The sequence below is a fragment of the Corvus hawaiiensis genome, chromosome 5 (assembly GCF_020740725.1).
Source record: "Corvus hawaiiensis isolate bCorHaw1 chromosome 5, bCorHaw1.pri.cur, whole genome shotgun sequence".
NCBI classification, from domain to species: Eukaryota; Metazoa; Chordata; class Aves; order Passeriformes; family Corvidae; genus Corvus; species Corvus hawaiiensis.
This window is the reverse complement of record NC_063217.1, coordinates 11,348,730-11,376,267: the sequence shown is the minus strand read 5'-3', so window position 1 is coordinate 11,376,267 and position 27,538 is coordinate 11,348,730. Positions and strand designations below refer to the sequence as shown.

Below are 27,538 nucleotides of genomic sequence, written 5' to 3'. Positions count from 1 at the left end.
CTGGCAAATGAGCCTACTGAAAGTAGATTAATTTCTTGGCTGTGTGCTGGGCCTAAAAACCAGCTGTGTCCTGAGCTGCCTGGGGGATGCTACGCTTGCTGTGCTGCTGCACATTACAGCAGGCTGAAGCAGCAGCATGCACTGCTGCTCCTGTCATCCCAACAGGGCTGCTCTGCTGTCAACGTGCCAGACAGTCAAGTAATTTGCTTACATGCAACCGCACATACAAGTCTATATTTTTCCCTCCCATTTGTTGCCTGATGTAAGTTAAATACATTTTTTTCTTCCTCAGCACTGTGGTTTAATGTCCAGTTCTGGTATTTTCCTCCATCCATGAGATGGATGCTGCTGGCTGGCTAAGATCCCAAGAATGACACGTAGTACACTGCTGATATAACTCTCTTTTGACAGCTAAATTGTACATCTTCATACACCACTGATGTATGAAGTCTGGGATCCCATTCTCCAAAAGCCCATGATTATATGTGGAACATTTCTCCTGGCCACTATGCCTGTGAGAAGGAATCACAACCACCTGGCAAACTTCCACCACTACAGCTTTGACTTAAGTTCAAACTGAACTGCAATCAATCTGAAGCAGTCTAAACCCACTTTCAGCAGATGCCTGTGACTGTGATACTCCTTCTTGCATGGTCTGGTGTGGTAAGTCCAGATAAGCTTTCCACAAAGCTTTTGGGGAAGTCTTTCCCAGCTCCAAGTTTGCTGGCCGTACAATATTGGGATGGGAATATCATCTCTTAAGTTAATTCACACCTGAAACTTCGGTCTATAGGTGAGCAGCAGTAAGACAGAAGGAACCTTGCAATGGGGTATATAAACCATGTAATCTAATCACTCTTCCTAGGCATGAGTGATCCTATCTGCTGTCTTTCCAAACACATCTGTGAACTCAAGAATACTCAAGTCTGTCAGTCATTGGCAGTGTATCAGCAGTATTATCTGAAATACCAGCTACAATCTCAAGGACTTGAATGGCACCTCATTTTCTTACTACCCAGGGCAAACAAAAGCAGCATGCAGCCCCAGAAAAGTCTTGGACACGCGAGCTGGCCTCTTCTCCAGCTTCCAACCAAGAAATGCAGGAAGGCAGACAGGTCTGACAAAAGAAAACCAGAACCTTTCAGGAGTAGAAAAGACACAGAAAACTTAGGGGATATATCATATCCTGCAACACTTCACCTTGCATATAGCACTGATAAAGCTATAAAGGATACAGAGTACAATGCACTACACAACCTCCGAGGCTACACTGGCCATGACACCCATAATTTAATTTGTGGAGAAAACACTTCAGTGAAGGAAAAGCTTTTGAGATTCAGAATTCTCTTATGAGATCAACAAAACATTAGAGCATGCCAATTAAAATGAAGGAGAGTTTGGGAAGTTTCCTGTGCACTATGTATCTTGACTCCTATAATAAATGGGAACTACACATCAAGTAATTTTTCCTTAGGAAGTACATTTCCATTTTCCTTCTGGAAAGCATAGTCTCCCAATAGCTTAGAGACAGTGTTGCTGCCCTATAAAAGCTCTCCCATAGTCTTAGAGGTGAGCAAGATCCTCACAGCATTAGGTATGCAGTTGTTTCAAAGTACCAAAATAATCCCCAGGAAAACTGGAAAAGTTGTCTCATTTATACTGATTTCTTGTTTTAAGGACTCAATCTGGTTACCTAAAATTTGCAAGTATGCTAAAGAAATTCAAGAAACAGTAATGTGCTTAAACCCATTTTCAACCTAACAGCATCTTATGTGTTTATGGTAAAATACTGCTGTCATTTGCCAGACTAATTAAAACAAGTTTTTAAAAACAATAAAATACAATAAAATAAAATCCACAACCCAAAAAAACCCAACACACAAAGCAACAACACCAAATATTTTCCAATTTTTTTTAACAGTGCTTTGGGTGCCAGCTCCAGGTTTGCAAATTAAGTTCCTGCTCTATTCACAGATATGGCAGATGGTCTCGTGTTAATGAGTTTCAGAAAGTGGGAGGTGGAATAACACCACTGTGGCAGTGATGAATTTTATGCAACAACTCTCTGGGTCTCCATGCAGGCATCACATCACCTTAGTGCACTGAAATGCCCCATAGCTACTCCAGAGTGCTGCTGTATCCCTGCTGTGTCCTCAAGGGAAAGAGCATCACATAGACTGGAAGGCCCCTGCATAAAGGCATCCTTGCACTTCTTTTTCAGGGTGAAAAACCTTACCCCAAGAAGAGAACTTAAGTAATTAAAAAGACTTACAGGCTTTTTAAAATAATAATAATTCTGTGACATTATCTAATGTGGGCTGAAACTATGTATGCTCAAAATTTCTTTATATGAATAGTATCCTTACTGCCTGCAAAGCTTATACAGATTTGAAAATCCTATGATCTAATGAGCACTTAGCTTTCTACTATAACTTCTCATCCTATGGACTAGAAGGATGCAAATAAGGAGAAAAGTTGGAAAACAGAAATAACAGAGATTTGGCTTCCTGTGGTGAATAGTTAGCTACCTTTTAATGAACCTAATTAAGATATTCCTTTACCAGTACTCGTAACCATGATTCCTCTCTGTCCATTTCACCATGTTTTATTAACATTATGTATTCATTAAATTCTTGAAAGATACTCTTAAAAAAAGATTCATCAGACTCTAGTTGAAATATATGCCATGAAATAAAAGGTTTTGCTAGAGTGCTGATGTGATGGGTATACGGCCAGGACATGAGGGGCTGCAGAAAGTTCTTAATGAATGCAAAGACAGGTTACAACAAGAACATGATTAAGACAAAGGGAAAACTATCCATTACTTTGTGATAGTGCAAGATCACTAACTGACCAAAATTTAATTATTGAGTTGTTTTTAGAAATTTAGTGATTACAAATTTTAAAGTTCAGGTTTTAAAACTACAACATAGAACCATTTGCTGCTACATTAAATTACTTTTGCACTGGCAAAAGTGATTGTTATTATCATCATCATAAGAAATAAAAATAATAAGTTGACATTGGTAAGGCAGCCCTAAGCCTACCACACTCTGCAAGCCTGACTTGGTGAGCATTACATTGGAAGCAGTTTTTCCTGTTATACTGAGCTAATATGATCTGGGATTGCAAACTCCTGGAGGACTCAGGAAGTGCTGGACACGTTGCTGGGAGTGCCTGATGAATAAGAGGCCCTACACTAATCTCCAGTGCCCATGACACCACAAATACCAGGAACTGCTACTGCCTGGCAAAAATCTGGGACTCGGAACTCTTACAAATGGGCTTCCCGCAAATGACTCCCATTTTGAAATGTGAAACCCTGTGGCTATGTTCAGATGCGAGTCCCTCAGATTACTCAGTGCAGCTTTGAACATATTTATATCCTAGCAGATGCATTTGATCTAACAAACAAATAACTCCTACTGCCAAGTTATTCCATGTTTTTAAAATTTTCACTGAATATTCTGTCTCAGCCCTTCCCATTAATAGGACTTCCCAATAAATGATGTAACTCTGGGTTCTGTTGCATTTTCTACTGAGAAAATGGTATAGAAGTGATCTATCCAGACCTGGGCTTTTTTAGAATTCCCAGGACACTGCAGTGCCATAGAAACACTAATCTCCAGAACCACATACCCTATTCTAAACTGAAGATGTGATAAATTCTAACAGATTAATTAAAAAAAACAATGAAAATTAATGGGGGAAAAAGTACACTTGCAACTGCTAGCTGCGTTAGCGTGGAAGACTGCATGTGCTGCACCCATAGCAAGAAGCAATCAGGAGAATTTTGATTGGGGGTAAAACAAGATACACACGAGATACAATGAAGCAGGTATAGCACAAAGGTCATGTTTTTACCTCTATGCTTCAGACTGGAAGTTTACTTCCTTTCATCAAGACAAACCAGGAAAGGACACAGATGTGAGTTACAGTTCTTCTCATATATGTACAAAGAACACTCTTTAGCAGGATGGTATGGATTCTCCCATTTAAATTGGCCACTGCCACTTTGGAAATGCCAGGATACTATCACAGCACAGAAAATGAAATACTTGACAATCACTCCTAAAACAAGGTAGCTTCTAGCCTTATTAAAGATCTGAGAGGCTACCCAAGATAATATAATCACAGCATCTACATCTCTCCTATCTACAGTTCTAGGTTAATGTGTCTCTTTACTGGGTCTACTAGATCACACTGCTGTAAAGAAGCTCCAAGTTAGTATTTGTCTAATACCATCCACTCCATTAAATGCCATCCTGACATGACAAACACCCTCTGAATAGTTTATAGTCACCACATTTTTTTTAATTTGACAGTCTGAGTCATTAATATTTTATCACTTTAGTAATTTTCCTTGGTGCTTTTATTACAGTGGTAACAAATAAAAAAAGAATGAGCAAACATGGGAACCAAAGCCCTTGAAGTCTAATGAAACTTTGCTTCACTATATCAAAGGCAACTGCTTCATTGTAACAGTACTTTTATAAAACCTGATTAAAATAGGATATACTTTAAACTAAAAATTAAATAAAAATTTGAAGTGAGACTAGATGGCATGTTCCCTTCAGCATTTTATTAGCAGATTAGAGGTGCATCTAAACAAGAAATAACATATACAAATAGACATGAGTATAAACCTTATATAAAATGCCTATTTACCTCCCTAGGTCCTATTAAACTTTGATATGGAGCAAAACTAGCAGATGCTCCCAGTACTGCTGTTAAATTTTTTAATCTGGATGTATCTCTTAGTCTTGAATAATAAAAGAGTTGCTTACCTTTTAAAAACTTTCAATTGTTTAGAATCATTACCTGGGGAATGTAAGAAGAACTGCATGGGAATGAAAGAAGAACTGCATGGGAATTAGTGACTTTATACTAACCTTCCTTGGTTATGTAATTTAATTTTAATACAAAAGGCATCTATACAGTTGCTGTTACCGTTCTGAAACTCGCAGTCCCCCGTAAGGTTTTCCAGTGTCCAAGGCTGGATGGGGCTTTGAGCAACCTGGTCTAGTTGAAGGTGTCCTTCCTCATGGCAGAGGGATTGGAATGAGATGATCTTTAAGGTTCTTTCCAACCCAGCCATTCTATGAATAATCAGACAGCAGTATGGCAATACACAAAACTACCTTTCTACCCTTAAAAAAAAAAAGGAAACAATTCAATGTATTTGACCCCCTGAAACTTCATAATTTATCCAACACTTTCAAAGAAACAGCTTCACATTTCACACATATTCAAAAAGGTATGTCTTCTTCCAGTGCAGTATCATTTGTCACTGATGAGATCATTCAAACAGACCCCAAATACCTCTAGACACCATGCAAGGCACAGTCATTTGTCATTCTTATTCATGGGCTCTTTCTCAGTTTGCATTCTCCATCACTATACAGCTGTAACTTCTATGAGAGGGACCAAAATTTCCTGCAGCTTTATAAATATTAAATATTTTCTGATGCAGGCTACAAGATGATCGAATACAGAGGCAGTCAACCAAGCAGGCAGGCATCTTAGCAGGGCAATGCAGCCAGCACACACATGGGATTATCTGTCCTGGACAGTCCTGCAGCTGCACTGGGTGCTGGACACACAGCCTCTTTCCACATGCTGTCTTTGGTGGATGAGGTGAGACAGGACATACTGCATTGCTGAGTAGCATCAAAATAAATGCACCTAAGGGAGGAATCAACTCTGAGATAAATACCTTCCCAGAATCATCACCCTGCCCGTGCACAGCACAAAACTCTCCTCCAAGGCTGAAAGCAGGTTAACTGATCAGAACTGAACACAATTTTTTTTGCTAAATCCTAACACATGGACTGTATTCTTTCATTCATTAATTTAAAAACTAAGTCACATTTGCCTAACCTGATTTTTTTTTCCTTTTATGCTAGCTCGTGAAATGTACATTCAGTGCACTGTTCTGTTCCAAAGCTCTTCTCACGTGACAACGTGGCAAATCCATATTACAAAGCAACTTATGCTTCTTAAGTAACAAATAAAACCCAGAAATGAAACAAAAACAGATACCAGAAGAATGCCAGAAAATTGATGGAAACCCCTGAAAAGTGATAAAAGAAATTACAGCATTTAAATAATGAGGGAAAACCCTCAAACCAACCATGTGTGCAAACTTAGCACTTAGAAAAATGATTAGTAAGGAGGAGTCTAAGTCCTCCAAGAGCCCTGACACCAAGCAGCCGTTCAACCACACATCTCTGACACTTTCTCCTGTGCCAGCTGAGAGACTGACAGGTGGCTGACAGATGCTACCTTGCTACCTTGTTAACATTGTGATTTTTTCTCTCATTTTATCCAAGATCTGCCTGAAGGGAAAAAACTCCTTCTTATCTCTTACAGACAGGTAGGGGCAATGCAGCTTCTACAGTACATTCATCATTTTCCTCTGCATGGGGGTGGGAAAAAAACCCTCTGCACTGCCTAAATTTGGGACCAGTGGATCGATTCAGCAACCACATGCTGCATTTGCTGGTGACCTGGCATCATCTAAATGGAGATGGCCTATGAAATAAAAAATTTGATGCACAATTCTGTCCTGTTCCCTCTGAAGGATTTGTCTTTTCTCATAGCAAATCTGTAAAACAGAAAGGGGGCTTTGATTCCATGAAGATAATAATATGGAGTAAATACCAGAATGTTCCTGAAGCTTCATGCAGACAAGACTCCTGAATAACAAATCAGCTGCTCTTTTCCTGAGTTAGGTCTGAAAAACTGATTTGATAATGAAATTTCCCATTAGAACACGTGGTTTAAAGAGCTTAAAAGATGCATGTATGGGACGTGTTCTGCTTTAAATACCAACCTCTTCTGAATAGGTGACCAAAATATTTTTACTGTTTAGGAAAGTGCACTATGCTTATTTTGCATGCTGTGCAATTTTGCAAAGAACACAATTATTGAGCTGAACATTTAGTCCTGCCTGTCTAACTCATTAAAGATTGCCTCAGTTACTTAACAGTACGCACTTAATCCCATGGGATTTTTAAAAATATCGCAATAGCTAACAGATAGTGACAGCCTTCTTCCTAGTATTTCCTCTAAATAGGAATGGAAATAGTTACAGTGACACATCTGGAACCAAAGATATGCTCATGTTTCTAGACTGAGCTACAAGGATTAATAAATGTCATTTGAAGTACTGGTTAATAATGGAGTAAGCAGATTGTTCAGTAAACATGAGCTAACATTTATGTACTTGTGTTGGGGTCCCTCCCCTGCCGTGTAGCCCTGGGAGAGGGGCCCTGAGGGCACAGACACGGGGTTCCCCTGCCCCTGCTCAGCCTCGTTCCCATTGGTTGGTGTTCCCTGCGCGGGCAGAAGGACCCTTGGTCCCGTGACTGGAACAGTTCCTGGGCAGAGCTCCGGCCATGCGGCTGGAGAAATAAACATCTCTCTGAAACAGCTATCAAGAATCTGTCTGTCCGTATATATTTCCTTTCCACGGGACTCCTGGTTTGATATATGCGTGTTGCAGGATCCCCACTGCAACAAATGGTGGAGATTTGTGAGCAGAACGATCCCCGATCCCTAAGCGACTGATTTGTGTGAGTAAACCCTGGAAACTTTGGATTCCTCTTCTTGGTTTTGCTTTGCTATTCCATATCTAAACTATGGAGGAACGGTGGGAAGACTCTTGGCTCTCAGAGCCGCATATGGACATTTATCTTAAACTTAAAATGATTCTTGAACAACGATTTGTAAATTTTAGCTTGATTCAAGCTCAAAAAGAACTGAAACACTTCCTGGCATGGTTGTTTAAGAACTTTTTCTATGTTTCTTGGGATTTAATTCTTACGAAGGGCTTTTGGAAAACCGTTTGGACACAGTTAATATTGGAGTCAAAATATATGCCGATGGAAGAATATTTTCGTGAATATTATTTAGTTACCGAGACTGTTGAGCAATGTCAGCTGTGTCCTGGCGAAGGGAAGCGTGGCGCAGGGACCGTGCGGCCCAGGCCACGTGCACCGAGTACTCTGCGAGCAGCAGCGAGGCAGTTCCCGCGTGCGGGCGGAGCCACGCGAGCCGCAGTGTCGGTGGCGGAGCGAGGCGCGGCGGGACCCGGCAGTGCCCGCCCGGTCCTGTGCAGTGCGTGGTGGAGCGAGCCCCGGGAACGCCCGACCGAGAGGGGCGGCGCGCGGGCGGCGGCTGGCGGCGATGGCGGTGGAACGGAGCCGCGCCCAGCCGAAACGCGCGCTGGAGCAGGGCGCGGGGGAGTCATCGCCCGGGGACCCGGCCGAGACGTGGGTGCAGCGCCCGGCAGCGGCAGCGAAGCTGCGACCAGAGGAGGCGACGCACGGAGAACTGAGCGGCGTGGCCCGGCCCGGCCCGCACGGCCCCGAACGCGACCCCGGGAAGAGCGCGCAGGCACCAGCAGCCCCGACAATTCCAACACGGGAGCGACCGAAAGAGACAGCAAAGACGCAGCGAGACAGAAAACAGCAGCCACTCGGAAAAAGGAAAAGATCATAGCAACTAAGACCTTAGGGATAGTAAAATGGTATAATGTTAAGCAAAATTATGGTTTTATAACAAGGTGTGACAACCAGCAAGACATATTCGTGCATAGAACTGCTATTAAAAAGAATAACCCTGAAAAATGCATCCCAAGCTTGGGAGATGGAGAGGTGGTGGAATTTAATATTGTACTAGGGAGAAAAGGGTTACAAGCATCGCAGGTCACTGGGCCTGATGGTGTTCCTGTAAAAGGCAGTATATATGCAAAAAATCGTAGTCATGTTAGACAGTATCTCCATTGTAAGCCCTCCCTACAGTTTCCCTTTCCTAATCCCACCTTTCCCTTTTACCCTATATCCTATTACCCCCAGTGTATTCCCAATCCGTTTTTTCATCCATGGTTTCCCTCACAAAACCATGCTTTTGCCAATTGTTTCCCCAAAAATCCCTTTCCAATGCCGAGTGGGGGATGAAAAGGGGGAGGGAAGAAGTTAAACCCTCTCCTGCCTCAGTTTCCCCACAAAGCATGCTCAGAGTTCTGTCTCCCTTCTGTCATCCCTAAGATGTTCCACAGAATCTGTTTGGACATTTAAAGACTCAGGAGGGTGGCTTGTTTTGTTTTGAAACTGTTCTTGTTATGTTTATCCAGTTGTTTTCATTCTCCTTTTATTAAAATAAAACGGGTGAGGTGTTGGGGTCCCTCCCCTGCCGTGTAGCCCTGGGAGAGGGGCCCTGAGGGCACAGACACGGGGTTTCCCTGCCCCTGCTCAGCCTCGTTCCCATTGGTTGGTTTGTGTTCCCTGCGCGGGCAGAAGGACCCTTGGTCCCGGTGACTGGAACAGTTCCTGGGCAGAGCCCCGGCCATGCGGCTGGAGAAATAAACATCTCTGAAACAGCTATCAAGAATCTGTCTGTCCATATATATTTCCTTTCCACGGGACTCCTGGTTTGATATATGCGTGTTGCAGGATCCCCACTGCAACATACTTGGACACTCAAAACAAATTAGATCTTTGCAACTTCCAGATTAAGTTTCAAATAAGCAAATACTTACAGAAGGGGTGTTGTATCAGTTAATTCCCTTTTCCTGTGACCATCCTTCTGCTATTCATGTGACAATATTAGATCACCAGGCACCAACCTGGAGCAAACCAAGTCCCTCCCCCCAAACAATGGAAAAGCACAGAGGGCCACACTGGAATTCAAAGATCACAGTCCAACACCAGAGAACCTGAACAGATGTGGCCATGACCCACCCTATGGCATTCATTAGAGAGTGGGAAAAGAGATAACCTCTGAGTTTCTTTGAAAATGTTAATTCTCTCCTAGCCCTGCATTGTTCTCCCAAACTGACATCCTAACTCTATAGTAAACTCCAACATGGATATAAACAGGTTTACATCCCTTGAAAACATACTCCAGTTTTGGGACTTAGAATGTTTAAAATCTTACAGCAAGCAGTCAGAAAGTTCACAGTAAATCCTTTCAGGCATGTATTAGATTGTAAAATATGCTTGTGAGGTTACCAGGGTCATTAAGTCACACACACCATTGCTAATGCCTTACTCATAGAAGCAGCAGTCACAAACACTTACCTTTGCAAACAAAGCATTTAATATGGAAATATTTGCTCTGAACTCTCAAAACTTCTCCTTTGCATGGTTTTCCACAGGTATTGCAGAGAATTGCAGTACTTGATGGCTTCTCCAGCTGGCTATGTACAGCCTGTGGTTGTGAAACTGCAAGGGAAAACAAAAGGTAGAGCATTTTAAAGGCCATCAGATGCATCTTCTGTAAGACCTACAAGTAATGACAATTAACACCTGGGACAAATCAGGTCAAGCAGATAAAAGTTTTAACTTCTGGGATTGGCCAGCACAGGAGAAAAGATCTGCCAAAAGGAGCCGAGCCAAGCCAACCCTGTCATTTCATAACTTTGAAAGCTTTTGACTGAACACACTTCAAACATAAATCAGAACTCCTTACAGAAGAAAGAATCCATATGATCAAGTCTTGAGAGCCTCCACCTGAATTTCAAGAAATGCTTTGTCATATTTTCTCTTCAAGAAATCAAAGACTATAGATAAAAGCTAAAGACTATAGATAAAATCTATTGGTTTTATTCAAAATATCTTTAATGGCACTTGGTAACCCTTACACCATGAGCTACTGATCTTTAAAGTTCATGGTAAACGCCTTTTTTACTGATTTTAAAGCAGAAATATAGTTCTGTAGACGTTTTGAGTACTTCTGAAACATTGACATCCCTATAAATACCACATATATCTGATCATAAAACAAAGTTTTCTGTTATTTTGTAAGGAAACCAGGTTTTCAAGAGGTTAGGTTAATCTAGGTTAGTGAAAATTAAGTGAGTTAAAAATTTGCTGCCATCTTGTGATGTAAATTAGAATTGCATTTATTGTGCTGTTGGAAACACAAGAGAAGTTGGTATCTCAATGTATTGTGTGGAACAGGTGAGAGATGACCTTGTTCTTGCAATCCTGCTGCAGCACTTGCATCAATTTTTTATCACAGTGTACTTACGAGTCAAGAGAGGAATCATCAAGACGATTAATTATAAAAGAGCTGAACAGATTTGGCTTTTTCCTTGTGTGAAGAACTAATAAAAGGAAAGCATATAAAGCATTTTAAGTAAATGACATTTTTCTTCTGTAATGTGGCATGCTTACTCCAAGGCTGGATTGCTTATTTCAAAGTGATTGAGTTTGTTTAAATTCTAGCTACAAAATAAACTTACCAACCAACCAACCAGTCAAGATGGAGCAACCTCCCATAAGCCAATAGGTTTAAGAGAAAAAGGCCTTTCCACATCCACTGAGTTGAAGGAGTCAGTACTTCAGTGGCACGCTAAGCTTCCCCTCCCACACAGTCTTCCAGGGAACTTGCTGCAAGTTTTACCCAAAACAGCACTTTCTACTCCTGTAACTAAAGTGGTTTGGGGTTTTCTTTACCCAGAAGATACATGGGACTGAGCTCCTCATGGCATTATTCACCATCCATTAGCACTTTGCCTTGTCTGCTAAAATTACATGTTCTGTGATGGTCAAAAAAGTCCTGCTCAAGGCAATGTGAACTTTGGAGCAGTTACTGAAGGCCTGGTTATAATTAAGGACATCTCCAATAAAAACAACATGAGCACAACAGGCAACTGGAAGTTTATAGAAAGGCAGATGCCCAAACTTACACAGAGCAAACAGTACACATTGTTCAGGCTACTATGAGGGTCTGATTTATTCCTCAAATAAAAACAGAGGAAACTCTGAACTTTGCAATACTTTACTTTTGACACAAGAATCTCTCTGTACTGTAACCTGCCCAAAACAAACTACCCACCCTGCTAAAGAATCAACCCTGTAAGAAACCAAAACAAAGTATTTTCCCGAGTGAGTTACTAGAATAGCTGCTAAAAGTTTGCAACTATAAATAAAGGTTTTCTCTCTCCAGACTTGCTAACAAGCATCAAATTTGTAGCACCTAATTCAGGAAAGACTTGACTTAAAGGGAGCTGACCACAGCCAGAACATTTTGGCCTAAATAGTTGCATTTGAAATATAAAATTCTGATTGGAACAATTAAACAATTGACTTTTCTTCACACTCAACTATTCCCACGTTTCAGCCTTTCAGAACAGCATCTCTCCAGAGGCATCCATGCCTGGCCAGTGTAGAGAGCTGCCAGCTCATGCTGTGGTGTGTCCCACAGGCCAGAGGAACCTGGGTCAGGAATTCCAGCCGCAGCGCAGAGCATGCCCAGGAGGAGCCCAGGAGCACTGCCAGTGAGCCCGAGGGCAGCCCACCCCACCAAACACACCTCCTTCCCTAAAGTGACAATAGCCTCACATTTCCAGAGAAAACATTGCTTTTCTATTTGCTTTCTTGCCCCTGGGAGTCCAATGCTGCCCTTTCTGCAAAGTAGCAGAACACTGAAAATTGTTGCAAAGCTGAGTTTTTTTGTTTTCTGGAAATTGTTGCAAACTGAAAATGTGGCAGAAAACAGAAAGATTTGTTTTCCACAATGTATTTGGTGCTCAGTGTGCAGAGCTATGGGGCAGGACAACTTCACACATTTCCTTCTCCTTGGGTCTCTAAAGCAAGGTTCAGAATCAAAAAAAACCCAGCAATTCAGCTATAAAATAAATTAAAAAGGGAAATATTTAGTATTCTTGTTAAATTCTTCTTTGGAATTTCTTTTGGAATTTTTCCATTAATCCTGATGTAACAAAAAGCATATTTAAAATATACACCACAGACAAGGGAATAATTATTTTTCTTTTCTCTCCGTTCAGAACTAAGCTACTCAGTGCTTCACACAAAACCCCAGTGGGAATACAGTGCCTCTGAGATCAGTACAAAGAAGTCCTTCTGAAGACAGTTTAAAACACTTGCTCTTCCATCTAGCCCAACAAAATCATATAATTAATCACATATTAATTTATATTTTAAAACATTGACACTTAATATGATTTATGTGGAAATTTCAACTGCTGAAAATTCTGAGAAACTAATTCTATTAGGGAACTTCACATTTTAACTTACGTTTCAAACCATATTTAAGGAGATATGTTTACATGGCAGTTTTCAGCATTCTACCTTTATGCCTTTATGTATCAAAATCAGTCTTCAAAGCAGCAGATGAAACAATCAACACATTTAATGAGTGAAATAATTAATTACTGATGGAATGTAATGATCTGAGACTACTCATCAGATTTTAACTAACTAAAGAGTTCATTAAAAATTAAATGCTTACATTATAACCTGAGATGCAGAAATTTCCTTCTTAACTTTAAATTACTTTTTCTAAACCAAAATACAACTGAATACCTGATTCTCTAAGTTTCCCTTTCTCCCAGACTACATTCTGCCCCAGCAGAGGTATCCTCATGAATCCTTAAACCCTAAAAGGATCTGACGGCACTCACTTTTTGACAAGGACAAAAACTGGCAAGGAATGAACGAGCAGTTTCCACAGCACTTCTTTGTGCAAGACTTGTCTGCTGGGGACATCACTGCCAATATTCTTGCCAACAGTCCAGTGCTTACACATCTCTGATGTCAAGACCCAGTCTGTCTCCACCAGGCTACGCAGATAATTCTGCAGTTCTGGACCAAGTAGGGCACATTAACCAGCAACAGTTTGCTAAAAATTGTCAAATAAGATCAACTCCTCAGACTTAGTCCTACACTGCTGAGTCCAGACATGCACTTGCTGCACATACCACCAGGAAGGGGGGACGGCGGCACTGCTTATTATTGAAGCTGCATTACACATCTTATGACCACTGTCAAGTGATGTTTTCAGTGTGCTTATAACTTCTGCAGATTCACAGAATATCCTGAGTTGGAAGGGACTGACAGGGACCATCAAGTCCAACTCTTGGCCCTGCACAGGACCATCCCCAAGAATCACAATATTTGCCTAAGAGCTTTGCCAAACTTTAACCACTTACATGAACATTACTCGCATTTGCTGTTCTCAAACTCACTTCCTCAGGGAAAATTTCAGACAAAATTTAAGCTTTTTATAAAGGTGGAAAAAGGATAGTATACAATATATTGGTTATCAGTGTTAAAAAGAAAGCAGAGCACAATGCTTTTGGAAGTATTTGGAGTAAAGGCTGTAGCCTGACACTGGTGAACACTGTGACAGGTACACTGGATCCATGAAAATCCACCATGAAAATCATGGTAAAAAACCCATCCCTTTGACTAAGCCCAGCTCCTTCGGCATTGCTAGACTGAGCAGGATTTAACATCCCTGGGGACTGGGATAAGGAGCCAGAGGTAAGGAAAAGATTTGGCTGAGACAGCAACGCTTTGGAAGCAGAACAAGACAACTTGATGGAGGTGACAGAAGGGAGAGGATTCGCAAGTCCCTGATCATGCTCTGCTCAGGAGCCTGGGATAGAAAACGTCACCTTCTCTCTGCTGTGAGCAAACTGCTGAGGGAAATCAAACTCTTGGCAAAAGATCCAGTCTAGGACTGGTCTATGCAGAGGATGACAAACCCCTTTGCTGTCAGGCTCTCCAACAGCTAAATAAGAAATCTTCATGGTAGATTACAGACCTGATGAAGAAACATGTCCAGAAACTGCAGAATTCAACACAGCCCTAATGCTTTTTCCAGTTTGCTGTGTTTTAACTCTTCAGAGGAACCCTACAGAAGCCATTTCTGAGCTTGGAAATCAAGTACTGAAAATTAAGAAGTTTCATGCTTAAGAATGTACATTTAATCTGGAATCAAACCTCAACTGTAAAGTTTAATAATAAAGACTTCCACCTTCTTTGTTTACTACGCAGACATAACTAAGGCTTCATAACTCATTTGTGCCACATTATTTAACCCTGTTCTAAAAAACCAGTTTAATAGATTTACTGCTCTTGCTGATTAAAGAAGCCCAAAATGATAAAGGGCCAAATGACACAATTTGATATTCTAATCTCAGAATCCTTGAATGATTTGGGTTGGAAGAGACTTTAAAGGTCACCTAGTTCCAATCCTCCTGCATAGGCAGGGACACCTTCCTCTACACTATGTTTCTCAAAGCCCCATCCAACCTGTCCTTATGTGAGATAGACATTTTAAAGAGTACTGTGATCTAAAGAAAGGTGTAATTTGAGTGGAGAGACAACAGTCATGTGAAAAGAAATTTTATTCCTAATACTTGCAATCCCCCCAATTACCTCTCAATGCAGGGAAAATGGTAATTCCTCACCAAGGCTCCTGGAAGGATAGTGCAAAACCAGAGCCTAAAGGCAACAATGAAAGGAAAACCAAAGGGCCTGGGGGGGCCACCTCCCCTGTCCTTTTTGTGGGTTGTTCTGGGGTTTTTTTATTGTCTTCTGGAGGTCGGGTTAAAAAAGTGCAGGTCTTTCATTTCAGGCTCATACAAATACAGTATCATTTGCCTGCAACAGCAACTCTCCATCAGCAGAAAAGCTACATCAATTTTTTTTAGCAACTATCAGCACTACAGGCTCCTCTATAAATCAACAACCTTTTGCTTCATGAGATGAAAACATTTTTTTGAGGTGAAAAAATACTAGACATCAATATTTATAATTATCAGCTCTCTAGTTCATAATAATGTTAAGCTTTTTCAACAAAGGCAAAGGCTTCATTCCAACTCTGAACCAAAAATTCAGAGTCCTGATAAGGGATATTATTCTGCATGATGGAATTACCTTTGTGCTGACACTGAAACGTTTCATCTCTATATCTAGAGGTGGTTACTGAAATCAAAATAAACTAATATGAGACCCAAATGCCATGTACTCATTAAGTATTTGAGAAACAGGACAGAATTATTGATTACTGACATGCTGTATCAAGTGATTTGGGGAGGGTGAGGTTCACAGCGGCCCAGAGGGGAATTAAACTTGCAATCTTCCTGGAGCAGGATTAAAGGAGAAGCAGACAAGTAAATCAGCACCAGGCTGGAATTAGAGACTGGAGTTTAAGTTGTTGTTTTAACAAACCCTTCTCAGTGTCAACTGAGTCAAAACACTCAGGGATGAATTTAAAAACATCCAGATGAAAACAAAGGAAAGAAGCATTTAAGTGCCTGTAAATATCCCAGTGAAGCATTATTCATGCTGTATGGCTGGCCCCTGTTCTCTCCCTGCCTTGTCTGTGTTTAAAATCCAGTGATGAGGAGTTGTGCTGGTGTGAGGGTAAGGATAACACAGAAATACTTAATACGGTAATACATGCAGTGATCAGAGAACTACATGGGTGTCACCTGTAAATTTAATTTAGATAAGGAGGTTGGTTTTTTTTTTTCCTAAGAACCAGTGATTCATTATGGAGCCTTGTGGGGGCCTGAGACCCCATTGGTCCTTTCCACAGAAAGGATGAGGAAAAGAGTAATTGTGTAATGGGAACTCCAGAAGCTCTTCCCATCCATCCAGCCAATGCCACTCGGCAGTGGGGAAGAGCAATTCCCTGCCCTCAGCCCTGCCTAAGGAGCTGTTAGATATTCTGGAACAGCATATTAAATGACTTGTGGTAACCTGGTTTACCCTATTCCTCAATCAGCACCTTGTGTTAAATGACTTTACAATGTGTTTCCCTGCTTTATAGTGCCTTCTCCTGGTAACACAATGCCCTCTTCTTCTGCATGTCTCACAAGAAACCAGGAGATCACGAGGATAAAGGGAAAGAATTTTTGCTGTCAGTGTCCATGTTATGTGGTCTCTTGAGCCCTCCAGCTGGCTGGCCACACAGAGGGATGAGGTGTCCCCAGCCCATGAATTCAGTCCCTCTCCCAACAGTGCTCTTCTGCACTGAGAGGGTCCGGGCACCCCCCTAGAAGTGCTCACTGCTCTTTCCAAGACCTCTGTGGTGGCTCCTATAGCAAAGCACTGTTACTTCTCTCCTTAGTTCCTGTATTATAAGAGAAAATATTCACCAAATTCAATGATCTCTATGTCAATAGGTTTCAATTCAATTCTTTCACATTGTCCAAAAGTACAAAAAAAAAGGCTTCAAGAATTGTGTTCCTTTTTGAAATGCATACCTGCCTCTAACACAAATAAACAACCACTCCTACAGCGCCTTTCCAGCACTTCCTACACATCATTATCAAAACAGAAACCCACAGCTGATACAGGGCAGCAGGCACACAGCACAACTGAGGCAAGCGCTTGCTTTTACCTCCAGTTACAGAGTTTATGGGACCAGAAGCAAAAGAGAGGTGTTATCCAGCATGATGTGAATAAACCATTCACAAAAGATACAACACAGATCAAGTATTCACACAAGAGCTTCAAGTCTCACCATATGCTCAGTGCTAAATTCACATCACACAAACAAACTTAGCACAAGTTAACCTCCTGCCCTCGTTATGATAATAAAATATTTACCAAATTCAAACACAGTTAGTAAAAAATCTCTGCTGAATTTGAGTAACTACTACTGCAGCATTGTAAAGGCTACCTTTGCACAGGTTTAGCTAGATTGCAATGAGAAAGGATATAGAAAGAACACTCCAAGATACATGCATAAAGAAATAGGGCCTTTTTTCCCCTTACAGTCTAATATAAACTCTGAAATCAATTTAAATTAATAAAAACAAGGAAAGTTTTCAAATTGAGCTGTCAGCTAACTACCAGAATCATTATAATTTCCAAATCATCATTCATATAATTAAAAGAACACAAAGCATAATTTACAATAAGTGTTTAACCATCTTTCCCCACTGCTGTGTTTCCACATAAACACAGAGTTGTTATTCTTGTGACAGCATCGGTGATTTAGCTACCACAGCCCCAGATGAAAAACAAGTCACTTCAGGTCTAGGCTGCCCAAAACGTGGAGCCATCACACTGTACCTGTGTCTTCTGGCATTCCTGCATGAATTCCCTTCCAGAGGGGAAATGCCAACCGAAGCCCTGCTGTTATGTGGCCGCTGCTGTGGGGAGCGGGATCCGCAGCGTGCACTGCCACAGCCACCACTCCGACCCCAACACGCCCAGGGTCAGATGACTCCTGCAGCACCCACGCACAGGCGGGAGCTGAGCCAACACCTCGCCGTCACCACCGTGTAAAAATAGCGTCCTACAGAAGCCGAAATATTGTCACGTCCATGGGAGGGGGCACCACTGGCAGGGTCCCGGAGGGACCAGATGGAGGACGTTGCCAGCAAGGGGTGTCTTTGCATCAGGTGGTACCACAGCCGCTTCAGGGTGGTGCTGGGCACCTGGGGAGAAAGGCTAAAAGAACTAAAACCTTCAAACTCCTTGTCATAAATACAGGCTGAGATAGCAGGGAAACCCCTTTAGACATCCCACCAACACAGCAGTCCCTTCCCCCTGGTGCAGGAGGGCACAGCACTGATGTCCAAAGGAGATGATGTAAGCAGTGAGATGCTCTCACTGTGAGATACCTGGCAGCCAAAAATCTCCTCCCGATTGCTCATATGGAGTTGAAACGTGTATCACTGGAATAGCACTGATGTGTTGAGCTATTTAAAGCACTACATGGGAACAGAATGAGCATTTCTATAAGGACTAACTTCAGAAATCTATATGGTGAGTACACCACTGCCCTGGGCCATGCCAGACATGGTCTGTAACTTTAAATAGCCCTCAGCTGACATGGCCTGACACCCAGAGCACAGATCTGAAGATCCCAGGTTCCATACACTGAATCAAAACTATGAACTAATCAATTAAAAAAAAAAATCTTATATATGCATTATCTTGCAGCAACTGCCTTTTGACACGAAACTCTTATGGGAGCATTTTATTTTGTTCAATATTGTTGTGCTGCCCGTGTGAAGCCAAATCCATCCTCACACTCTTTTGGATCACCATCAGCCACCCTGGCTGAGCTCTCCAGACATTTGCAGATTTGGCCTACTTAGTTTTTCCCAGCAGCTACTTCAGCTTGGCAGAAACACAAAAGGCACTCTGCTAAATGGCAACACTCTGAAGGCACGTAAATTAATAGGCAGGAAAAGTGAAAGGGCTTTCACTCTAACATAGCCTTTCCCTTTGCTTGCCAGGCTTCCAAGGCTAAATGCTTGGTAACTTGCATTTTAACGCTGTATGATCATAATGTAGCCACACAGGGCACTAATTTGTATTTACAATTTGAGGTGTGATCCCTGAGCCTCCCCTGAAGTCTCACCAGTTGCCTACAGCAAAGGAGAAATCACACTCGAGGAGCTGAGAGGATTTTCATGGTGTTTCTGAGAAACTCTTATCACCACTCATGCGCTTCACAGGCACAAAGCACGAGGCCATTGCACTTCATTAGCATGATGGGCTGACTGGGGGAGCGTGACAAGGGGCAGCAGTGACAGCAGCACAGATCAGAGACCTCCTGCTGCAAATGATGCAGAAAACTGTGTAGCTTTAACCTGATTTCTCAAATCAACACAGGCCAAACACCTGTAACTCCACTGTTTTAACAGGAATAACAGCACACTGCCCTTGCTACAGAAAAGGACAAGACACTTGGCTCCTCTTACAATCTCAAGTGAAGTCCTGGTAGCCACAGCAGTGCCCATCCTCTGTTTCAGGTTTGCTTTTTTCCAGGGTTACATTACCCAGGTCAACACCTTCATCAACATCTTTGCGAACAGCAACCAGACAGCAACAAATTTAGGCCACTCCGAAATGGATTAGATGGCTGCAAAATCTTTATAACCTGTGGTACCATGAGTTATAAATGACATTTTAAAAATATTTCAGACCTGTTCCCAATTAACTCATGCTTTTTTTCCTGTACTCACTGTCCTCTTTCCCAGTGTAAGCTAAAGTGACTGTCAGCAGTAACTGGACTGGTTATAGTTAAGTTTTAAGTAGTTCCTGCAAGGAACAAGGAGTTAGACTTGATGATCCTTGTCCCTTTCAACTTGAGATATTCCAATAGGATTCTAAGATTCTACGAAGGTGACAGTATATAGTTGAACCCTGCTCTTCCACGTTCACAGCACTTCACTAGGCCCGTCTGGAACTTTTTCCACAGCCTGTCTCTGAAAATGTTTTGGAATAATTATTTTATTAGATGTAGAAGAATGTAGAGCTTTTTCCTCACTACGAAATATGGAAGTATTTCCTAACTAAGAATTTTTTTAAAAATCAAGAGTTATGTAGATGCTAAAAAAAGCTAGAGAAATTTTCCAGCTTTTTACAGCCTCCTGTGAAAGTCTCCGTTCTCATGCAAGCTAGCTGAGAAATGGTTTGTTATTTTGTAAACTATCTCACAGGTGCAAGTTGTTGTGGAAGTTGTTTTGATTCATTGAGAATAATATTTTGAGAATGGGAACTATTCTGCTCAGCCAATCACTTTGGTGGTTGTCTGGCCAATGGGCCAATCATGTCATTTCTCTATTGTGAACCACGCTATAAAAAGATGGGTTTTTTACATTAAACGTTGGCCTCAGCCATCTTCCCTGACCTGGATTTATGTCATGATTATTCGCCGTTCTCGGCACAACAGCGACAGAGTTATAACACCACCTGAGATTCAGGGACTTCGCAGTATACAACAGGTATGCACCTGTTTGCTTGCAGCAACTCTTATGCTGCTTGGGATTGGCATCTTGGTTTAAATTTTAGGTTGCCCTGTGTGGAGTCAGGAGCTGGACTCAACAATCCCCATGGGTTCCTTCCAACTCAGGAGCCTTTATGATTTTATAAAACAATGTCCCAGGATTTCAAGGCACTCATCAGGTTTCTACCCAATTGTATATATGTCTGTTTATAGCAAATGGAGACTACAGAGTCCAGTCTCAATACAGATTAAGATACTAACTTTTCATAAATAATATATAATTAATGAATTTTACTTTGAAAAGGCTGGAAAATACAAGAAATCATCATACTTCACAGATATTCTCAGTACATTTTAAGATGCATTTCCTTTTAAGTTGAAAAAACTGGTTGCAGTGCTGCTTCATGTTATTTTTGCTTTTGGATAGTTTTGACCCAGGTTAGTGCTAATTTGGATTTTCTATTGGGGATCAATACGATCACAAAGAGAGGCACTGCTCTCTTCTCTGTGGTGACCAGAGATGGGACCTCGGGGAATGGCCTGAAGTTGTGTCAGAGGAGGTTTAAGTTGGAGAGCAGGAAAAGGTTCTTCACCCAGAGGGTGGCTGGACACTGGAACAGGCTCCCCAGGGAAGTGGTCACAGCACCAACCCTGACAGAGTTCAAAGATGCTCTCGGGCACCTGGTGTGACTTCTGGGGATGGTGCTGTGCAGGGCTACAACTTGGAACTTTGATGATCCTTGTGCATCCTTTCCAACTCAGGATATTCTATTATATGAAAAATACAGTAAAATTAAACATATCTCTAGGTATAATGATTCTGGTAACACTTTATAACTAGGACAAAAATAAAATTAAGTAGTAGGTATTTCCTTTTAACTGTCACAATTTATTAATTGAACTGATGTATTCCTTGCAGTCATGTCCAAAGTTGGAACTACTGCTGAATGGCCCATGTCCTCAAGCATTCATGATAGAAACAAAAAAGGACAAACCCATGGCAGAAGTGAAAATGAGCAGGAAAAGGGTAAATGACTTGGATAAATGGTGCATCTACAACTAAAATCATGCCTTCCAACTTTCTGCCCAGCCTCTCTTGCATGAATCCTATATCTGCTGGGAACGGACTTGCAAAGCCACCCAACCCTGCTCTCAGTGACCTGTCCTGTTCAGAAACAGCCTGAGTTTAAACTTCTGGCTCTCAAACACCTCCACCCTCAAGGCTATGCATGAGATAACACTTCTCATTAACTGCACAGCAATGAGCCACGTGCATGGTCATCTTTAACCAAAACACATACAAGCAGGTCAGAGACAGTGGGCTCTCGTACAAGGCACTTAAGTAAAGAACCTGCTTCAGCAGGAAGGCTGGACTAGATGAACTCCAGAGGTCCCTTCCAACCTCAACCACTCTGTGATTCTGTGCCAATCCTGCATATTTATGAAGCAGAAGTCAGGCTGAGGATCCACGATGAGCTCTGCATGACGGGGAGCAGGCAGTTGTTTGCTTCAGAGGTAACTGGGTCATGAGTCCTGCTCTGCTCCTTGCTATCTCTTGGGAATAAAGAGCTTCCTTCAGCCCTGAAATCCATTATGACAGCCCTTGACTGCTGGCCAGCAAGTCAGGTGAATGAAAACAGAACTTCTCCCACTCCCAGCTCCTTTCTCCAAGGGGGACCTTTCTGCAGCAGACCTAGAGCCAGACCAAAGCTGGCATTAGCTCCATGTGCTCCCCAACTAGAATGAAAGCACCATCTAATATTCTTCAGCAAACTGTGCACCCAAAATACTGAGCAGAAATCACACGTAAACCCTACAAAGCCTTTAGCAGAGGTTTTTATAATGGGAAAAAGAGGGATATCAAACCTAAAAATAGGGTGCAAGAAAACGCTTAGAGAACTGAAAAAACCAAACACAGGCCCATAATGAGGTGAGAGCATGTCCAGAATGCAGTTGGCAGAGTGACACAGGTCAGAGGATAAAGGGATGGGGTCTGGTTATCAGCAAAGAGACAACGAGAGCCACAGCGACAGCCCTGCAGGTCACACACCTTCAGGAATGAACTTGCCACACAGGGACTCTGCTGACCTTATGAAACTGATAGGGATTGCCAGTAAAATGGAGCAGATATCAGATAAGGAAAGATCTGCTTAAGTAGAGGTCACAGGCTACAATTTAGCTCAGAAGAAGACCTGTCATGCAATAAGGATAAGGCAAGCAATTAACAAAAGGTATTAGTTTCTGAAAGGTCAGGCATTACAAGGGACTTTTCAGAGAAAGGACTTCGGAAAGCAAGAGGGAAACTGTATACCCAGTGGTGAGCTAGAATAATGGGATGTATTGTATTAAGGGAAGGCGTCCTGCCTGCAACAGAAAAGGTACTGTAACAAGAACCACCCAGAAAAAAATTAGAATCCAAGCCCAACATTTTATGGGAGGGAAATCAAAGAAGCAGAATGAGGCAATAAATGTCAGTTGGTGTGGCCAAAAATTGCATATGGTAGGCATGAGAGTTAGAAAAACTCATTTATATCTTTGAATACAGGAGGATTTAAACTACAATGTGAGTTTGGCATTTAGGGGCTCATGAGTGGTGCAAGAAAGATGACAGGCACTGCAAAGATGCCAAGAAAATTTTCGGGTACTTCTGGGAGTAAATGAATGCATGGAGCAGGATTTTTTCTGTGTGGGCTGATGCCACATGCATACAAAGAGAGAGAGATTACTAAATTTTAGTTTATCATTGTTTTATATATAAAATTACCATTTAAATTGTCTGGATTTTTAATCAATGGAAATTTCAAGTGCTTACGTAGAGAATAAACAGAAGTATTACCTAAAGAATTAGACTTAAAGCACCTTCATTGCATTGCTCTCTTCTGAAAAGTTACACAGACATTGCCATAATTCTGCAATCATCAGCTACCTATCATACAAAATTATCAAATGATGATGTGGGTTGGGTGCTATTCAGAAAAAAAAAACATTCAACCTCTCATGTGTTTTAATTAGAATCAATAAATTTAACTTTGAAGGTTTCCAAAAAAAAGAGAATTAAAAAATGCACACACCCCACCCCCATCATCCCCACCAAATTGGTAGATTTTGAGAGTTAAGAGGCGTGGGTCTAGGTCTAAGGGAATACTCATGTGCCTGAAATGCCACACATATAAGTCCAAACTGCAAGGCTGGAAACCCCTCCTCACACCTGCTCCTCAACACATCCAAAGGCAGAGCAAGCTGATTTTTCATTTCCCATTTCCCAGCTGTCCATGGCTGACTGTGGGAAAGCGCCTTTGGCTTCCACACGTAGTGGACACAGACGTGTGTGCTCGTTTGCAGCTTGTGTCTTTTGTGAGTGTGGGGTGCCAAGTGCTGTACTCAGTGTCACCCAGTAGATCTGAGAAGTCTCCATTTGAAGAGTTACCTTCCTTTTTTCCAGGAAACAATGACTCTGTGACCATAGGGACCTTTCTGAATCCTTGCCACATTTGTTGGATACACTCATCCCACATGCCTGGGCTGCCTTTCTGCAAACCCTGCAGCTCAGCCCAGCTGTGGCACATGGCACTACCAGGACAGTAAAGAGATGGCCAAGCACACATGTAGAGACCATCCTCTGCAAGAAAAGCTGACTATCATCTTCAGATTGGGGCCATCTGAACAACTGGCAAGATGAGTTTTATACTGACAGATCCAATCGGGAATGGGTGCAAATCCAATGGGTGCAAATTCCTTTTCCTCAGAGGCTCAGGAAGCTGCAAGCCCAACCCTTGCGTTTGCATAGATAGCTCTGCTTGGGTTTGCAAAGGAGAGAGACGCTGAAAATCATGTTTACAACCTGGACTGTGAATCCCAAGTGAAAAGACCTGAACAAGAAATCTGCCCCAGAGGGGAGTGGGGATTTCAGACACATCCTCATCTGCAGCACTCTGTGTCCTGCACACACATGCACAAATTCCCAGCACTTTAATCCTTGCCTTTAGCCCACAGTGACCCTGCCAGAGAACATTTTTCTGCCTGCCTTCCAAATCCCATTCTCTGTAAAGGGATGTAGCTGCAAAGCAGCAGGTCAGATCCAAATCCTACTTAAATACATTCATTTTGGTTGATGATCACTGAGGAATTTGTCAACAACACGGAATGCTGTTTTGAAAGTAAAAAAGAAGTCATCATTGGAAATGTGAAGCCATTACACTTAACCCTGTTCCCAATAAAGTCCACCAGTAAAACTATTATTGATCTGGGTTGAAGACTTTCATCAGCATTCATTTCTGAATTCTGCCAAGTTTTTATCTTAGCAACTGGCTCAACACAACCAGAAAGTTCAGCCTTTCCCCTGCTTGCCTGAGGTTACAATTTCCCATCAGTAACATCTGAAATGCAATTATGTCTCTGAGCTCACTTTAATACCAAGAAACAAAGCAGATATTTTTTTTCTTGGAGTGTGTCTAAATTAATTGATATTCTTTATTGCTCAGTTCCACCATAAGAAGCTCCAAAATCTTAAGAATCAACTTAAAGAAAATCACTGGACTCTATATCTGTTACTGTTCTGCACCTCCCTGGCTGCCTGATGATCACTTCTAGCACCTCCATCAGTTACTCAAACCATATTCCTGCCATCTCCTGCCATTCCTCATCTTCAGGGTATTCTTTTTTGGAGAGCCATGACCCAATACCAGAAACTGTCATTGTGGTGCTATTTCCTCCCCCCAGGTCTGTAGCACTTGCTGGGTGCACCCCTGCCCAGCATCACTCTTCACACTGGTATCTGCTCCATCTGTGTCCTTGCATGGGGGAGGGGAACAAGCACATTCCCTGGCTTGGAAATGAGCAAATGTTTGCAACTGGGGAAAAACAGTGTATAAGGAATTTCCGTGGCTCATTTGTTTTTCCATTCCCTGGTACAAACAGAGTAATAATAACAACAGTGATGCCTGTTTGTTACAGCAACACCAAAAGCCAAAGCAAGATAAAATAATATAAAAAGCAATGGTCCATTTTGCTACCCACAATATATCCCACCCAATCATTAATTAATATAATCTACTAACTTGCCACTAATGCTATACGAAATATGTTTCTAAAAGGATTACAAATAATAATTTAAGGACCTTTGCAAAGGCTCTTTCCTCTTTATCTTGTAGTCTACAGCATATAAAAATGTCTAAAATGATTACTCTGAAGTATAAAACTGAACTGCTTTTATTTGCTCTGCTTAATTTAGCATTAGAAAGGGATTAGCTCTTGTTTTATTGCAATCAGAGTTACTTCAAATATATATAGATATTGATGTTACTGAAGTTCTGGTGCTAAAGTCACACTACCTCACACAGTGAAAATTAGTTATCTTTGCCGAATTTGTCAAAGTGTAAAAACTTCTTATTAGATTCAGTTACACCCATACAAATCTAATTCTGCTTCATCCCCATCAGGCACACCAGCACACTGCCTCCCTTTTCACATTCAGGCTACACAATTTCTGCAATCAATTATCTTTCAACACCACATTCATAGCAGAAATGTGTTATATTCACACAAACATGACCCAAGAGCCTTCAGCTACAGTGCTACTTCTTGCACAGTTCTGCATCTAACAGTTCTATTACCAACAGGAACATTTTTGACATATCTACACAACATGCTTTTTGACCAAGTTTTGAGTTGCTTAATTTGCAAACCAGCATCTTATTCAGACAGCAAATGAGTTCAAACTAAATATTTTGTTCTGAAACTTTATATTCACCTTTTACAGACAGAAGGGGAAGCAGCAACATCATCTGATAAAATCATGTCTTATTTATAAAGAGAAAGATACTGCACGGCATTTTTCCCAGGTAATGTACAGAAATGCAATTCAGTGAAGGACAGACGAAAATCCCATGCCAAATTCCACACTAACCTCACTCCCCTGATTTCAAGGGGGTTGAAACACAAAGTATCTTTATTGTGTCAAGTGAACAGTGTGTGGTCAGGAGATCCTAAAGCCCACTATTCCCCATCCAGCCACTGAACCTGTTTAATTCCTTACATTCTACACAAAACATACAATTAATCTAAAATTGTAGCCAAGGCCTGGCGAACACCAAGAACCTTTTATTTTCCCCTGTCTCAAGAGAAGCCTTTATCTCTGTCCCTAACAGAGAAAAGCCTAGCAAGTCACTGCAAGGTGGAGCTTGGCAGCCTCCTGGGCAGATGTAGGTCACTCCTCCTCCTCCTCCCAAGGGCAAGGAAACCAGGAGTTTCATCTGGCTGCAAGCTGCTCCAATTGCCAATAATCCTACCAATTCGAGCCTTTAATAACAACCTACTAAGACGGCGATGACGCAGGATGCTGTCCCTTGACCTACATGCTGCCGAAGCGAGACGTGGGCTGTTGGGCCATCATGGACACAGCTGTTCAAGGACCCAGCTCGTGCCACGACACATCCTACCACATCCCCTTCTTGCTTTATGCATGGCTCTGAGGCTGTTTGCACTCACAGTCCTCCCTCCTTAAGCACTTCAGGCTCCCTTCCACTACCCCACGTGAGACGGTCGCTTACATATGGGTTTGGTCTTTGCACCGATGGCTGCTCTTTGGCCAGTTGGCATTATATAGAAACAGGATAAATTATGCATAGCCAAATCTGGGGGACCATGGGGTGCAGGGATGTGTCCCACACACAGCCAGCAAGGCGCCCAATAAGCACATGGAGCCCCACCAAACGCACACACAGTTTAAGAACAGAGGACAGGCTATGGCCATGAAGTGCTGGGCTCATCCAGAACAGGACAATACCCGATAGCCAACCTACTCGCAACCAGGTCCATTTATTCCTAATTTAGCTCTATTTTTCCACAAATGCTTCTCCCTGATTCCCCTTAATGTCTCCTTTCCCCAGCTTCAATCCTTCTCCTGGGCACACAGTTTCTTCACATGTTCGTTCAACCACGTTGCTGAAGAAAGGGAGTCTCCCTTACTGTTTCCCAGGGCTGCAACACATGGGAGCTCTGTTCACCCTTCCCCACTGCTCAC

At 41.9% G+C, this 27,538-nt stretch overlaps 1 protein-coding gene across 15 annotated transcripts in view; it reads right to left on the bottom strand.

The window, feature by feature from the left end:
* Positions 1-27,538, bottom strand: part of ABLIM2 (actin binding LIM protein family member 2) — a 133,525-nt gene that overhangs the window by 86,667 nt on the left and 19,320 nt on the right. For 14 of the 15 annotated variants that reach the window (XM_048303546.1, XM_048303549.1, XM_048303550.1 and 11 more), the window contains exon 2: positions 10,086-10,229. In XM_048303546.1, the coding sequence (XP_048159503.1) occupies positions 10,086-10,229 (144 nt within the window). Of the gene's footprint in view, positions 1-10,085; positions 10,230-17,846; positions 17,955-27,538 lie in introns of those variants that run through there. The other variant, XM_048303547.1, reaches the window with a different exon arrangement.